This window comes from Hippoglossus hippoglossus, chromosome 21 (genome assembly GCF_009819705.1).
Source record: "Hippoglossus hippoglossus isolate fHipHip1 chromosome 21, fHipHip1.pri, whole genome shotgun sequence".
Classification (NCBI taxonomy): domain Eukaryota; kingdom Metazoa; phylum Chordata; class Actinopteri; order Pleuronectiformes; family Pleuronectidae; genus Hippoglossus; species Hippoglossus hippoglossus.
Genome location: NC_047171.1, coordinates 734,156 through 750,900, shown reverse-complemented (window position 1 = coordinate 750,900; position 16,745 = coordinate 734,156). Strand labels below are relative to the sequence as shown.

At 41.7% G+C, this 16,745-nt stretch overlaps 3 protein-coding genes across 3 annotated transcripts; all 3 read left to right on the top strand.

Annotated features, from left to right (window-relative positions):
- Positions 1-4,501: 4,501 nt before the first annotated feature.
- LOC117754843 (olfactory receptor 6N2-like) lies at positions 4,502-5,839 on the top strand. The gene has a single exon (XM_034574163.1). It carries the CDS (start codon positions 4,602-4,604, stop codon positions 5,526-5,528), a length of 927 nt encoding a protein of 308 aa, XP_034430054.1. The 5' UTR covers positions 4,502-4,601; the 3' UTR covers positions 5,529-5,839.
- A 2,278-nt stretch (positions 5,840-8,117) lies between these two features.
- On the top strand, positions 8,118-9,641 carry LOC117754838 (olfactory receptor 6N2-like). Its single transcript, XM_034574155.1, has one exon. It carries the CDS (start codon positions 8,404-8,406, stop codon positions 9,328-9,330), a length of 927 nt encoding a protein of 308 aa, XP_034430046.1. The 5' UTR covers positions 8,118-8,403; the 3' UTR covers positions 9,331-9,641.
- Positions 9,642-14,524: 4,883 nt separating this feature from the next.
- Positions 14,525-16,116, top strand: LOC117754492 (olfactory receptor 6N2-like). Its single transcript, XM_034573365.1, has one exon. It carries the CDS (start codon positions 14,857-14,859, stop codon positions 15,781-15,783), a length of 927 nt encoding a protein of 308 aa, XP_034429256.1. The 5' UTR covers positions 14,525-14,856; the 3' UTR covers positions 15,784-16,116.
- The last annotated feature ends 629 nt before the right edge of the window (positions 16,117-16,745 follow it).

Here is a 16,745-nt window from a genome sequence, read left to right as displayed (position 1 = left end):
CAGAATCAGAGTCAGAGTCAGAATCAGAATCAGAGTCAGAGTCAGAGTCAGAATCAGAATCAGAGTCAGAGTCAGAGTCAGAATCAGAATCAGAATCAGAGTCAGAATCAGAATCAGAATCAGAGTCAGAGTCAGAGTCAGAGTCAGTCAGAGTCAGAGTCAGAATCAGAATCAGAGTCAGAGTCAGAGTCAGAATCAGAATCAGAGTCAGAGTCAGAATCAGAATCAGAATCAGAGTCAGAATCAGAATCAGAGTCAGAGTCAGAGTCAGAGTCAGAATCAGAATCAGAGTCAGAGTCAGAATCAGAATCAGAGTCAGAGTCAGAGTCAGAGTCAGAATCAGAATCAGAGTCAGAGTCAGAGTCAGAATCAGAATCAGAATCAGAGTCAGAATCAGAATCAGAATCAGAGTCAGAGTCAGAATCAGAGTCAGAGTCAGAGTCAGAATCAGAATCAGAGTCAGAGTCAGAGTCAGAATCAGAATCAGAGTCAGAGTCAGAGTCAGAATCAGAATCAGAATCAGAGTCAGAATCAGAATCAGAATCAGAATCAGAGTCAGAGTCAGAATCAGAATCAGAATCAGAATCAGAGTCAGAATCAGAGTCAGAGTCAGAATCAGAATCAGAATCAGAATCAGAGTCAGAATCAGAATCAGAATCAGAGTCAGAGTCAGAATCAGAATCAGAATCAGAGTCAGAATCAGAATCAGAGTCAGAATCAGAATCAGAGTCAGAGTCAGAATCAGAATCAGAATCAGAATCAGAGTCAGAGTCAGAATCAGAATCAGAATCAGAGTCAGAATCAGAATCAGAGTCAGAGTCAGAATCAGAGTCAGAATCAGAATCAGAATCAGAATCAGAGTCAGAATCAGAATCAGAGTCAGAGTCAGAATCAGAATCAGAGTCAGAATCAGAATCAGAATCAGAATCAGAGTCAGAATCAGAATCAGAGTCAGAGTCAGAATCAGAATCAGAGTCAGAGTCAGAATCAGAGTCAGAGTCAGAATCAGAGTCAGAATCAGAATCAGAGTCAGAGTCAGAATCAGAATCAGAATCAGAATCAGAGTCAGAGTCAGAATCAGAATCAGAATCAGAATCAGAGTCAGAATCAGAGTCAGAATCAGAATCAGAGTCAGAATCAGAATCAGAATCAGAATCAGATTTATTGGCCTTGTATTCGTACACATACAAGTAATTTGACTCCGGTTTTTCTGTTGCTCTCAATGTACAGAAATAGACAATAAACCATAAAGAACAAGGTGAAAAAAGCAGCACAAGGTTAAGCAAACATGTAACTACTAAGTAAGAAAATAAATATAATTACATATGCAAAAGTATGTATATATGAACATAAAACACAACAATGACAATACAGTTTTTTTCGATTGCATAAACACTCAAATCAAAAGTATTACACAATTATCAAAACCTTACACTCAAGGAGCAGAACATGGGCCCAGATGTGCTCCACTATCAGCACAATGTCAGACTCACACTTTTTGCAAAACACTAAACACACTTGTATACATTAGACACAGACGTATATCATGATGTCACTTCCTTGCAATTCCAAAGCACTGACTGTCAAATTCTCTCAAACCTCATTCACACATTCACAGTCCCGCCCTGATCAGATCCATGTGTCAATATTGACTCACTGTCAAAGCCCCCCTGCTGGCGACAGGAAGTGACATGTTTTATACTTTGATGAACTGCTCCTGGCTGCTTAACAATATACAGATCAAATGACCTGAGACAAGTCATTGGACCATGGTCAGAATTGTGACATTTCCTCAAACCGTGTAAACATTGAGGTGCGGCGAAGGATCATCCTTCGCCAAAGGAGACGATGTTGTCATAACTCCAGTGTGCATAGTCCTATCACTACCAAACTTCTGTCTCATGATCAGAGTCAGAGTCAGAGTCAGAATCAGAGTCAGAGTCAGAATCAGAATCAGAGTCAGAATCAGAGTCAGAATCAGAGTCAGAATCAGAATCAGAGTCAGAATCAGAATCAGAATCAGAATCAGAATCAGAGTCAGAGTCAGAATCAGAATCAGAATCAGAATCAGAATCAGAGTCAGAGTCAGAATCAGAATCAGAGTCAGAATCAGAATCAGAATCAGAGTCAGAGTCAGAATCAGAATCAGAGTCAGAGTCAGAGTCAGAATCAGAATCAGAGTCAGAGTCAGAATCAGAATCAGAATCAGAATCAGAGTCAGAATCAGAATCAGAGTCAGAGTCAGAATCAGAATCAGAGTCAGAGTCAGAGTCAGAATCAGAATCAGAGTCAGAGTCAGAGTCAGAATCAGAATCAGAATCAGAGTCAGAATCAGAATCAGAATCAGAGTCAGAGTCAGAGTCAGAGTCAGTCAGAGTCAGAGTCAGAATCAGAATCAGAGTCAGAGTCAGAGTCAGAATCAGAATCAGAGTCAGAGTCAGAATCAGAATCAGAATCAGAGTCAGAATCAGAATCAGAGTCAGAGTCAGAGTCAGAGTCAGAATCAGAATCAGAGTCAGAGTCAGAATCAGAATCAGAGTCAGAGTCAGAGTCAGAGTCAGAATCAGAATCAGAGTCAGAGTCAGAGTCAGAATCAGAATCAGAATCAGAGTCAGAATCAGAATCAGAATCAGAGTCAGAGTCAGAATCAGAATCAGAGTCAGAATCAGAATCAGAGTCAGAATCAGAATCAGAATCAGAATCAGATTTATTGGCCTTGTATTCGTACACATACAAGTAATTTGACTCCGGTTTTTCTGTTGCTCTCAATGTACAGAAATAGACAATAAACCATAAAGAACAAGGTGAAAAAAGCAGCACAAGGTTAAGCAAACATGTAACTACTAAGTAAGAAAATAAATATAATTACATATGCAAAAGTATGTATATATGAACATAAAACACAACAATGACAATACAGTTTTTTTCGATTGCATAAACACTCAAATCAAAAGTATTACACAATTATCAAAACCTTACACTCAAGGAGCAGAACATGGGCCCAGATGTGCTCCACTATCAGCACAATGTCAGACTCACACTTTTTGCAAAACACTAAACACACTTGTATACATTAGACACAGACGTATATCATGATGTCACTTCCTTGCAATTCCAAAGCACTGACTGTCAAATTCTCTCAAACCTCATTCACACATTCACAGTCCCGCCCTGATCAGATCCATGTGTCAATATTGACTCACTGTCAAAGCCCCCCTGCTGGCGACAGGAAGTGACATGTTTTATACTTTGATGCACTGCTCCTGGCTGCTTAACAATATACAGATCAAATGACCTGAGACAAGTCATTGGACCATGGTCAGAATTGTGACATTTCCTCAAACCGTGTAAACATTGAGGTGCGGCGAAGGATCATCCTTCGCCAAAGGAGACGATGTTGTCATAACTCCAGTGTGCATAGTCCTATCACTACCAAACTTCTGTCTCATGATCAGAGTCCAAGCCTGAACAGCTCTATGTGTCAATATTTCCTCAGTGTCATAGCGCCACCTACTGATTCGCTATGAAACAGGAAGTACTTTGTAAATCCACCCTGCAGTATCCAACCGGCCCCGAACTACTGACCTATGATCGCAATCCTGACCTGAACACATCCATATATTAATATCAGTGCAGGGTCATAGCGCCACCTACTGATCAGTGTGATAATTAAGTTGTTGTAACATTGTCCAATTGACACAAAATTGCCCACGCTACATCAGAGCCCCTACTTGAACGGATCTATATGTCTGTATGTAATACTAGTGATGGCGCCACCTACTGGCAACAGGAAGTAAGCTTTGTTTTACAACTATCATTCAATTTACATAAAATGTTCACAGTGTGATGTGCAATTGATAGCGTGGACTGTAATGAGCAATTAGCAGGCAAGAATCGACATCGCGTGATGGACGCAGGAAGTGAAGCGTTTGTCCTTGCCGCAGTGCGCAAAACGCGTGCAACGCGGAGACGTGGGCTTGGTCATTGATCGCTCTCTCACTAACCGCAACAGGCTTCAAAATGCCTGTGCTCGGGCCCAGTTGTATATTTGCACTTTCTCTGTGTACTTCATTTACAGTACTCTAATCACTGAGAAGTAGAATTGCTAAAAGTGTTTTAGGTTAGCAACAGCAGTGTGTAACTGGTTCAAACAGAATTAAGTCATATGAAACGTGTGTGTTTCATATGGTAACAAAATATGGTTTTGATAAATTAGTGTATAGTTTTTACAAGAGTGTTTCATTTTGCAAAGGACCTGAGGTGTTCTGCTAATTGTGTGTAGTGTTTTGAAAACAATGTGTAGAAACCAACAAGTAAATGGAGGTCAACAGTAACAAAACCTTTGGGTCCAGGACTCTAGAGTTTTCTGAAGTTGTTTACATATTGTTGGAGAGTTTAATGAGATAAGGAGAGGGTGAAGCAGTCTGATAAAAACACCGAGTCCAGCCCTCCACGCTCTGTGCCTCTGGTATCTATGAATGAATCGACTACAGGTCACAGCCTCCTGAAATCCTCACAGGGAGACTTGTTACGTGTTATTGATGAACGGCTGTTGTATGATCTGCACCTGTTACTGATTCACTCTGTTTTTCAGAAGCCTGATGGATGATGAAGTCAATGTAACATATATAACTTTCGATGGACATGTGGAAGTGCAGAAATACAGATATGTGTATTTTGTGGTCATGTTTGCAATATATATTATAATAATCTTTTGGAATTCCACTATTGTGTATCTTATTGTGATTCATGAAAACCTCCATGAGCCGATGTACATTTTCATTGCAGCTTTGTTAATCAACTCTATACTTTCCAGCACAACAACCTACCCGAAGCTTTTGATCGACTTCTTATCTGAAAAACAGATCACGACTTTCCCACGTTGTCTCTTTCAATCTGCTGTGTATTACACTCTGGCCTCTTCAGAGTTTCTATTGTTGTCGGCCATGGCTTATGACAGGTATGTGTCCATATGTAAACCTCTGCAATATCCAACAATCATGAGGAAGACAACTGTAAAAGTCTTTCTCTTCACAGCTTGGTTTGTTCCTGTGTGTGAACTTGGAATAACAGTTGTATTGTACGTTAATGTAAAGATCTGTCACGATAGTCTGAAAGGCCTCTTCTGCAACACCTCTATTTTCACACTTCAATGTGTGCCCTCAACGGCACTGTCCATTTATGGAGTGTTTCTGTTGCTGAATATTTGTCTTCTCCCTATGCTCTTCATACTTTTTACATACATCAGGATACTCATCATCACTTACAGAAGTTTTAAAACAATAAGGAGAAAAGCTCTACGGACCTGTTTACCTCACCTGCTGGTTCTAATCAACCTTTCCTGTTTTACTGCGTATGACGTCATTGTAGTTCGACTGGAATCAGATATACCAAAACTTGCCCGTTTTATATTGACATTACAAATAATGGTGTATCATCCTCTCCTTAATCCATTTATATACGGACTGAAAATGAAAGAAATCTCCAAACACCTCAAACATTTGTTGTTCCAGGTCGAATCACATTAAAATATCCACACTGTGATCTGATGTCAGGTCTTTAACCTGGAGTGATGATGAGTATGTACCAGATTCCTTTAACACCTTTGAACAGCATCTTTACAGAGAACCATATCAGTGTCACTGTATTTGTATTGATTCAGTTCCTAAAGGTCACAAAATGAGGATAAATATTTTAGAAGTTGTAAACTGTACGGTGTTGAAAGTCAGTGTTTCAAACACTAACATCTTTAAATAAAGTAGAATTCGACTGCATTTCAAAGATCTTTATTCGTTCTTTTGCTGGTGACATTTTATTATGAAGCAATGTGTCATTTAAAGTGCTCTGGGCAAAGTGTAATCTATGAACCTAAAGTGGCCCAGGTGGTAAATGGTGAATATGGCACAAAACGAAGTGAGGCCACCTTTGGCCCCTTTGGTTTACATGCGGTGTTGCTATGGTTTACTTGTGGCCTAGATCTGGCAAACAGTCGCAAACCGCCTAAGTTCCGTCATATGAGCCTAATGACAATGTTCGGTGTCACAGTTTTGGTGTGAGAGGAGCAGACAAACTGACGAAGACTCTAGGTGTAAGCACACATGGCCAATAAAGCTGATGAAGCTGAGGCAGGGACAGTGTGACATGTGGTGAATCAGCTCAGAGCAGGAGACAAGACGAAGTAAAACATCATCAGACACAAAAGATAATAACTCAAAGTAAAACAGGAAACAACAGATGAAGTCCACACGAAGTCCAAGAGTCACTTTAAATGTTCCTAAAAAGGCCGTTCAGGACCGAGTCGTATCTGACGGCAGCGCTTTAGAGACGATATTGTCCAGTTTGGAAACCGCTAATTGGCTTTTCTGTTCTTTGCAGAACGCACACCTTTTAAAACCTTCCTTAGCTTATGGAGCAGAGGCTCGATGGCCAGAGAGTACAACATACCAGAGAGAGAGCAGCCCTGCCTCACCCCCCTCTGGATGTTAAGAGGAGCACTCAGCCCGCCATTTATTTTCAGAACACTGGCAATGTCTGTATAGAAAACCCGGATCATGGCTATAAAGCCCGGGTTGAACCCAAAAGCAGCCAGAGTCTGCCATAAGTACTGGTGTTCAACCCGGTCAAAGGCCTTTTCCTGGTCTATGGAAATAAGACCAGTGTCTATTGCCAATGAACTGGAGAGGTCCAAAACATCTGGAATCAAAGTGACATTGTCACTTATGAGCCTGCCGGGCACACAGTAAGTCTGGTCAGGGTGGATGACGGACGCCATTACCTCCCTCAGTCTGAGGGCCAGAGCTTTGGACAGGATTTTGTAATCTGTGCACAACAGAGAGACCGGCCTCCAGTTCTTCAACTCTTGTAGGCCTCCCTTCTTCGGCAGCAGGGTGATGACGGCCCTCCTGCAGCTCAGAGGTAGCCTTCCATTCTGTAGACTGTCATTGACTACCTCGAGCAGATCCTGTCCTAAGATGTTCCAGAAGGACTTAAAGAAATCAGCAGGAAGGCCGTCTATCCCTGGAGCTTTGCCGCTCTGCAGGCTCATGGTGGCTCTGTGCAGCTCTTCCTGTGTAATGTCTGCAGCTAGCTCCGTGTTGTTGCTCCTGCTTACCTGAGGGAGACCATCCAGAAAGCTGCTGTGCACATCTAGATTACTTGACCACTCACTCTTAAAGAGGTCTCTATAGAAACCGGTAGCACACTTCCTGATCTCAGACGAGACTTCAGAGCCGCTACCCGTTCGTAAACAGTGAATGGTCTTCCTTTGTCCATTTTTCTGCTCCAACCCAAAGAAGAACTGGGAGGGGGCATCCATCTGTGAGATGTTCATAAACCGGGACCTGACCAGAGCTCCCTGTGCTGAGACGCCCAGCAGGTTGGCTATAGCCGACTGTTTGGACTTGAGGGAGTCTAAATGCCCTGGATTTCCTTTAGAAGCTACTAAATTGCGATGTTGGCCTTGTATTCGTACACATACAAGTAATTTGACTTCGGTTTTTCTGTTGCTCTCAACGTACAGAAATAGACAATAAACCATAAAGAACAAGGTGAAAAAAGCCGCACAAGGTTAAGCAAACATGTAACTACTAAGTAAGAAAATAATTATAATTACATATGCAAAGGTATGTATATATGAACATAAAACACAACAACAATGACAATAATAGGCCAGAGGAAACAAGCTGTTCTGGTGTCTGGTAGCCCTCAGTGCTCTTTAGCGCCAACCAGAGGGGAGGAGTTGGAACTGGTTGTGATGGGTCTGCAGTGATGTTTCCTCACTCTGGAGATGTACAGGTCCTGGATGGGGGGCAGTCTGCAGACCGGACTGTCCGTCGCAGTCTGTTCCTGTCCTGTTTGCTGGCCGATCCAAACCAGACGGTGATGACTGCGCAGATTCCTTATATCCTTATAATTCCTTATATATCATGTTCACAACAACAAAAGGTCACGTGACCTTGATCTTTTGACCTTAAATCACCAAAATCTAATCAATTCATCTTTGAGTCCAAGTCTGAAGATATCCCCTGAAGCTGATCTTAAGATATCACGGGCACGAAAAACTAAATAAGCACAGAATCATAAAAACAATAGAAAACAATGTGTAGAAACCAACAAGAAAATGGAGGTCAACAGTAACAAAACCTTTGGGTCCAGGACTCTAGAGTTTTCTGAAGTTGTTTACATGTTGTTGGAGAGTTTAATGAGATAAGGAGAGGGTGAAGCAGTCTGATAAAAACACCGAGTCCAGCCCTCCACGCTCTGTGCCTCTGGTATCTGTGAATGAATCGACTACAGGTCACAGCCTCCTGAAATCCTCACAGGGAGACTTGTTACGTGTTATTGATGAACGGCTGTTGTATGATCTGCACCTGTTACTGATTCACTCTGTTTTTCAGAAGCCTGATGGATGATGAAGTCAATGTAACATATATAACTTTCGATGGACATGTGGAAGTGCAGAAATACAGATATGTGTATTTTGTGGTCATGTTTGCAATGTATATTATAATAATCTGTTGGAATTCCACTATTGTGTATCTTATTGTGATTCATGAAAACCTCCATGAGCCGATGTACATTTTCATTGCAGCTTTGTTAATCAACTCTATACTTTCCAGCACAACAACCTACCCGAAGCTTTTGATCGACTTCTTATCTGAAAAACAGATCACGACTTTCCCACGTTGTCTCTTTCAATCTGCTGTGTATTACACTCTGGCCACTTCAGAGTTTCTATTGTTGTCGGCCATGGCTTATGACAGGTATGTGTCCATATGTAAACCTCTGCAATATCCAACAATCATGAGGAAGACAACTGTAAAAGTCTTTCTCTTCACAGCTTGGTTTGTTCCTGTGTGTGAACTTGGAATAACAGTTGTATTGTACGTTAATGTAAAGATCTGTCACGATAGTCTGAAAGGCCTCTTCTGCAACACCTCTATTTTCACACTTCAATGTGTGCCCTCAGCGGCACTGTCCATTTATGGAGTGTTTCTGTTGCTGAATATTTGTCTTCTCCCTATGCTCTTCATACTTTTTACATACATCAGGATACTCATCATCACTTACAGAAGTTTTAAAACAATAAGGAGAAAAGCTCTACGGACCTGTTTACCTCACCTGCTGGTTCTAATCAACCTTTCCTGTTTTACTGCGTATGACGTCATTGTAGTTCGACTGGAATCAGATATACCAAAACTTACCCGTTTTATATTGACATTACAAATAATGGTGTATCATCCTCTCCTTAATCCATTTATATACGGACTGAAAATGAAAGAAATCTCCAAACACCTCAAACATTTGTTGTTCCAGGTCGAATCACATTAAAATATCCACACTGTGATCTGATGTCAGGTCTTTAACCTGGAGTGATGATGAGTATGTACCAGATTCCTTTAACACCTTTGAACAGCATCTTTACAGAGAACCATATCAGTGTCACTGTATTTGTATTGATTCAGTTCCTAAAGGTCACAAAATGAGGATAAATATTTTAGAAGTTGTAAACTGTACGGTGTTGAAAGTCAGTGTTTCAAACACTAACATCTTTAAATAAAGTAGAATTCGACTGCATTTCAAAGATCTTTATTCGTTCTTTTGCTGGTGACATTTTATTATGAAGCAATGTGTCATTTAAAGTGCTCTGGGCAAAGTGTAATCTATGAACCTAAAGTGGCCCAGGTGGTAAATGGTGAATATGGCACAAAACGAAGTGAGGCCACCTTTGGCCCCTTTGGTTTACATGCGGTGTTGCTATGGTTTACTTGTGGCCTAGATCTGGCAAACAGTCGCAAACCGCCTAAGTTCCGTCATATGAGCCTAATGACAATGTTCGGTGTCACAGTTTTGGTGTGAGAGGAGCAGACAAACTGACGAAGACTCTAGGTGTAAGCACACATGGCCAATAAAGCTGATGAAGCTGAGGCAGGGACAGTGTGACATGTGGTGAATCAGCTCAGAGCAGGAGACAAGACGAAGTAAAACATCATCAGACACAAAAGATAATAACTCAAAGTAAAACAGGAAACAACAGATGAAGTCCACACGAAGTCCAAGAGTCACTTTAAATGTTCCTAAAAAGGCCGTTCAGGACCGAGTCGTATCTGACGGCAGCGCTTTAGAGACGATATTGTCCAGTTTGGAAACCGCTAATTGGCTTTTCTGTTCTTTGCAGAACACACACCTGTTGTGCAATAATGCATTAAACGTTATACCATAAAATGGTGTGCCTTTCGGCATTCAATAAATTTGGTTATCAAAATAAAATATTGAATATTAATATTACAAAATATTAATATTACATAATAACTTTAATTGATTAAAGTTACCTCGGGGCACCACCCTTCAAAGGAAGGGAAAAGATAGCCAATTTATTGAATAAGTCTCATAAAAGTACTAACTACAAATTTGGAACTCTGATAAACAATTAAATTAATAACTATAACCAAAATTACCACATAGATAGTTAGCTAAGTTGAAGGATATGGAGTTCTTGACAGTGTAGAGGTTGGAAAAATTCACTTATGCAACATTAATGAAAAAACATTTGTGAAACAAAAACATTTATTATGAAGATAATAAAGTATAAAAACACAAATTACTAACGGTGTACTTACTAAACAAAGATAGATATGTGAGTATGCATGTGTGTGTGTCTGTGTGAGTCAGCGTGCTTCCAAAATGGCGGCTGGCCAAAGAGATAACACCCTCCCCCCTTTGGAATGTTTTACGACCTGTAGCGGGGGTCAGAGCTAATAGGGTGAAGAGATATGTGTTGGGACACAGTTTTTGTGAGACCAAAGTTCGGCCTACATGTGCAGTCAAAAGCCTGAAGCCGCATGTTCCTTTGTTCCGGAGAAAACCAGAGCAAGGAACTCAGTCTCCCAGGGGCCTCAACGTCACACAGAGGTGTGAAACCCCCCCCAGGGACACAGGTTTCAACTCCTATTGGTCACTCTGGGCCCCATGACCTGTGAGGTCACCGGGCCAATATAAGGCCTGTTCCCACTCTCTTCTATCCCTTTCTACGCTCCCTCCACGGAGAGAAGGCTGTGGAGCCTCTTCTCCAGCTCACATCTTCTCTTTCCATCCAACTCTTCGAGAGGAGCACAAAGGTGCAGCTTCCAGTTCATCTCACCAAGGAAACCTCCTCGCACTCCAAGCTCTACCAACCTCCTAGCAGCGACTCGATGTCCTGCTGGAGAACTTCAAACAGCAACACAGCTCAACAGAATCACTAAGGCAGGAGCCACAAGCCAGCAAGACGACTTCACAGAACTGCGAACTGCACAGCAACTCTTTTTCCCCTTTCCACGGACGGGTAACACAACTGGGCTTAATAATTATACTAGGCTAAGCAAAGACTGTTTATTCGATTCTGTGTGAGGTTTATAAGTTTGATTTGTGGTGTTGTGATATTGTGGTTACAAGTTGTTGAGAAAGTTAATGTTAGTTATGCTCTTCAGTCCTTCCTTGCATGCATCTTGCAACTTTCTCTAATTTGGCACACACACAGACACACGCATAACTCTTCACCTACTTAGCTCGGACCCCCCCCCTACATGTCATAAGGATTCCAATAGGGGGGGAAGGGTGTTATATTCAAAGTGGCCAGCGCCATTTTGAAAGCACATAGACACACACATGCATACTCACATACCTATCTTTGTTTAGTCAGTACACCGTTAGTAATTTGTGTTTTTATACTTTATTATATTCATAATAAATGTTTTTCTTTCACAAATGTTTTTTTATTAATGTTGCATAAGTGAATTTTGCCAACCTCTACACTGTCAAGAACTCCATATCCTTCAACTTAGCTAACTATCTATATGGTAATTTTGGTTATAGTTATTAATTTAATTGTTAATCAGAGTTCCAAATTTGTAGTTAGAACCTTTATGAGACTTATTCAATAAATTGGCTATCTTTTCCCTTCCTTTGAAAGGTGGTGCCCCGAGGTAACTTTAATCAATTAAAGTTATTATTTAATATTAATAATAAAATATTAATATTTAATATTTTATTTTGATAAACAAATTTATTGAATGCCGAAAGGCACACCATTTTATGGTATCACGTTTAATGCATTATGGCACAACATATGCGTGTGTCTGTGTTGGTGCCAAATTAGAGAAAGTTACTAGATGCATGCAAGGAAAGACTGAAGAGCATAACTAACATTAACTTTCAAATAACTTGTAACCACAATATCACAGCAACACAAATCAAACTTATAAACATCACACAGAATCGAATAAACAGTCTTTGCTTAGCCTAGTATGATTATTAAGCCCGGTTGTGTTACCCGTCCGTGGAAAGGGGAAAAAGAAGTTGCTGTGCAGTTCGCAGTTCTGTGAAATCGTCTTGCTGGTTGTGTGGCTCCTGCCTTCGTGGTTCTGTTGGGATGTTCAGCTCAGTTGCTGTTTGAAGTTCTCCTGCAGGACATCGCGTCGCGGCTTAGAGGTTGGTAGAGCTTGGATTGCGAGGAGGTTTCCTTGGTGAGATGAGCTGGAAGCTGCAACTCTCCTCCATGAAGTTGATTTGAGTTGAAAGAGTGAGCTGGACCGTCGCCCTTCTCCTCTGAGAGGATTCGTGGAAGGAGCGGTGTGCTCCTCTCGAAAGAGGTGAATGGAAAGAGAGGTGAATGGAAAGAGAGAGAAGAGGGGGGGACCTGGCCTTATATTGGCCCGGTGACCTCACAGGTCCTGGGGCCCAGAGTGACCAATAGGAGTTGAAACTTGTGTCCCTGTGGGGTTTTCACACCTCTGTGTGAGTTCTGGAGGCTCTGGTTTTCTCCAGAACAAAGGACATGCGGCTTAGGCTTTTGACTACCGAGTAGGCCCGAACTGTGTTTCACAAAAACCATGTCCCAACACACCTTTTAAAACCTTCCTTAGCTTATGGAGCAGAGGCTCGATGGCCAGAGAGTACAACATACCAGAGAGAGAGCAGCCCTGCCTCACCCCCCTCTGGATGTTAAGAGGAGCACTCAGCCCGCCATTTATTTTCAGAACACTGGCAATGTCTGTGCAGCCAGAGTCTGCCATAAGTACTGGTGTTCAACCCGGTCAAAAGCCTTTTCCTGGTCTATGGAAATAAGACCAGTGTCTATTGCCAATGAACTGGAGAGGTCCAAAACATCTGGAATCAAAGTGACATTGTCACTTATGAGCCTGCCGGGCACACAGTAAGTCTGGTCAGGGTGGATGACGGACGCCATTACCTCCCTCAGTCTGAGGGCCAGAGCTTTGGACAGGATTTTGTAATCTGTGCACAACAGAGAGACCGGCCTCCAGTTCTTCAACTCTTGTAGGCCTCCCTTCTTCGGCAGCAGGGTGATGACGGCCCTCCTGCAGCTCAGAGGTAGCCTTCCATTCTGTAGACTGTCATTGACTACCTCGAGCAGATCCTGTCCTAAGATGTTCCAGAAGGACTTAAAGAAATCAGCAGGAAGGCCGTCTATCCCTGGAGCTTTGCCACTCTGCAGGCTCATGGTGGCTCTGTGCAGCTCTTCCTGTGTAATGTCTGCAGCTAGCTCCGTGTTGTTGCTCCTGCTTACCTGAGGGAGACCATTCAGAAAGCTGCTGTGCACATCTAGATTACTTGACCACTCACTCTTAAAGAGGTCTCTATAGAAACCGGTAGCACACTTCCTGATCTCAGACGAGACTTCAGAGCCGCTACCCGTTTGTAAACAGTGAATGGTCTTCCTTTGTCCATTTTTCTGCTCCAACCCAAAGAAGAACTGGGAGGGGGCATCCATCTGTGAGATGTTCATAAACCGGGACCTGACCAGAGCTCCCTGTGCTGAGACGCCCAGCAGGTTGGCTATAGCCGACTGTTTGGACTTGAGGGAGTCTAAATGCCCTGGATTTCCTTTAGAAGCTACTAAATTGCGATGTTGGCCTTGTATTCGTACACATACAAGTAATTTGACTCCGGTTTTTCTGTTGCTCTCAACGTACAGAAATAGACAATAAACCATAAAGAACAAGGTGAAAAAAGCAGCACAAGGTTAAGCAAACATGTAACTACTAAGTAAGAAAATAATTATAATTACATATGCAAAAGTATGTATATATGAACATAAAACACAACAACAATGACAATAATAGGCCAGAGGAAACAAGCTGTTCTGGTGTCTGGTAGCCCTCAGTGCTCTTTAGCGCCAACCAGAGGGGAGGAGTTGGAACTGGTTGTGACGGGTCTGCAGTGATGTTTCCTCACTCTGGAGATGTACAGGTCCTGGATGGGGGGCAGTCTGCAGACCGGACTGTCCGTCGCAGTCTGTTCCTGTCCTGTTTGCTGGCCGATCCAAACCAGACGGTGATGACTGCGCAGATTCCTTATATCCTTATAATTCCTTATATATCATGTTCACAACAACAAAAGGTCACGTGACCTTGATCTTTTGACCTTAAATCACCAAAATCTAATCAATTCATCTTTGAGTCCAAGTCTGAAGATATCCCCTGAAGCTGATCTTAAGATATCACGGGCACGAAAAACTAAATAAGCACAGAGTCATAAAAACAATAGAAAACAATGTGTAGAAACCAACAAGAAAATGGAGGTCAACAGTAACAAAACCTTTGGGTCCAGGACTCTAGAGTTTTCTGAAGTTGTTTACATGTTGTTGGAGAGTTTAATGAGATAAGGAGAGGGTGAAGCAGTCTGATAAAAACACCGAGTCCAGCCCTCCACGCTCTGTGCCTCTGGTATCTGTGAATGAATCGACTACAGGTCACAGCCTCCTGAAATCCTCACAGGGAGACTTGTTACGTGTTATTGATGAACGGCTGTTGTATGATCTGCACCTGTTACTGATTCACTCTGTTTTTCAGAAGCCTGATGGATGATGAAGTCAATGTAACATATATAACTTTCGATGGACATGTGGAAGTGCAGAAATACAGATATGTGTATTTTGTGGTCATGTTTGCAATGTATATTATAATAATCTGTTGGAATTCCACTATTGTGTATCTTATTGTGATTCATGAAAACCTCCATGAGCCGATGTACATTTTCATTGCAGCTTTGTTAATCAACTCTATACTTTCCAGCACAACAACCTACCCGAAGCTTTTGATCGACTTCTTATCTGAAAAACAGATCACGACTTTCCCACGTTGTCTCTTTCAATCTGCTGTGTATTACACTCTGGCCACTTCAGAGTTTCTATTGTTGTCGGCCATGGCTTATGACAGGTATGTGTCCATATGTAAACCTCTGCAATATCCAACAATCATGAGGAAGACAACTGTAAAAGTCTTTCTCTTCACAGCTTGGTTTGTTCCTGTGTGTGAACTTGGAATAACAGTTGTATTGTACGTTAATGTAAAGATCTGTCACGATAGTCTGAAAGGCCTCTTCTGCAACACCTCTATTTTCACACTTCAATGTGTGCCCTCAGCGGCACTGTCCATTTATGGAGTGTTTCTGTTGCTGAATATTTGTCTTCTCCCTATGCTCTTCATACTTTTTACATACATCAGGATACTCATCATCACTTACAGAAGTTTTAAAACAATAAGGAGAAAAGCTCTACGGACCTGTTTACCTCACCTGCTGGTTCTAATCAACCTTTCCTGTTTTACTGCGTATGACGTCATTGTAGTTCGACTGGAATCAGATATACCAAAACTTGCCCGTTTTATATTGACATTACAAATAATGGTGTATCATCCTCTCCTTAATCCATTTATATACGGACTGAAAATGAAAGAAATCTCCAAACACCTCAAACATTTGTTGTTCCAGGTCGAATCACATTAAAATATCCACACTGTGATCTGATGTCAGGTCTTTAACCTGGAGTGATGATGAGTATGTACCAGATTCCTTTAACACCTTTGAACAGCATCTTTACAGAGAACCATATCAGTGTCACTGTATTTGTATTGATTCAGTTCCTAAAGGTCACAAAATGAGGATAAATATTTTAGAAGTTGTAAACTGTACGGTGTTGAAAGTCAGTGTTTCAAACACTAACATCTTTAAATAAAGTAGAATTCGACTGCATTTCAAAGATCTTTATTCGTTCTTTTGCTGGTGACATTTTATTATGAAGCAATGTGTCATTTAAAGTGCTCTGGGCAAAGTGTAATCTATGAACCTAAAGTGGCCCAGGTGGTAAATGGTGAATATGGCACAAAACGAACTGAGGCCACCTTTGGCCCCTTTGGTTTACATGCGGTGTTGCTATGGTTTACTTGTGGCCTAGATCTGGCAAACAGTCGCAAACCGCCTAAGTTCCGTCATATGAGCCTAATGACAATGTTCGGTGTCACAGTTTTGGTGTGAGAGGAGCAGACAAACTGACGAAGACTCTAGGTGTAAGCACACATGGCCAATAAAGCTGATGAAGCTGAGGCAGGGACAGTGTGACATGTGGTGAATCAGCTCAGAGCAGGAGACAAGACGAAGTAAAACATCATCAGACACAAAAGATAATAACTCAAAGTAAAACAGGAAACAACAGATGAAGTCCACACGAAGTCCAAGAGTCACTTTAAATGTTCCTAAAAAGGCCGTTCAGGACCGAGTCGTATCTGACGGCAGCGCTTTAGAGACGATATTGTCCAGTTTGGAAACCGCTGAAATAGTGAATCTTTTTTGCATCGATTTAGCCAAAAACTCTTAGAGTAGTAAACAAAAGCTGAATTTACTCTACTTTACTGATTTATCAGTAGGTTGGTTAGGTAACATCCCTAAAAGTGACCCATGACGTGTGTGTG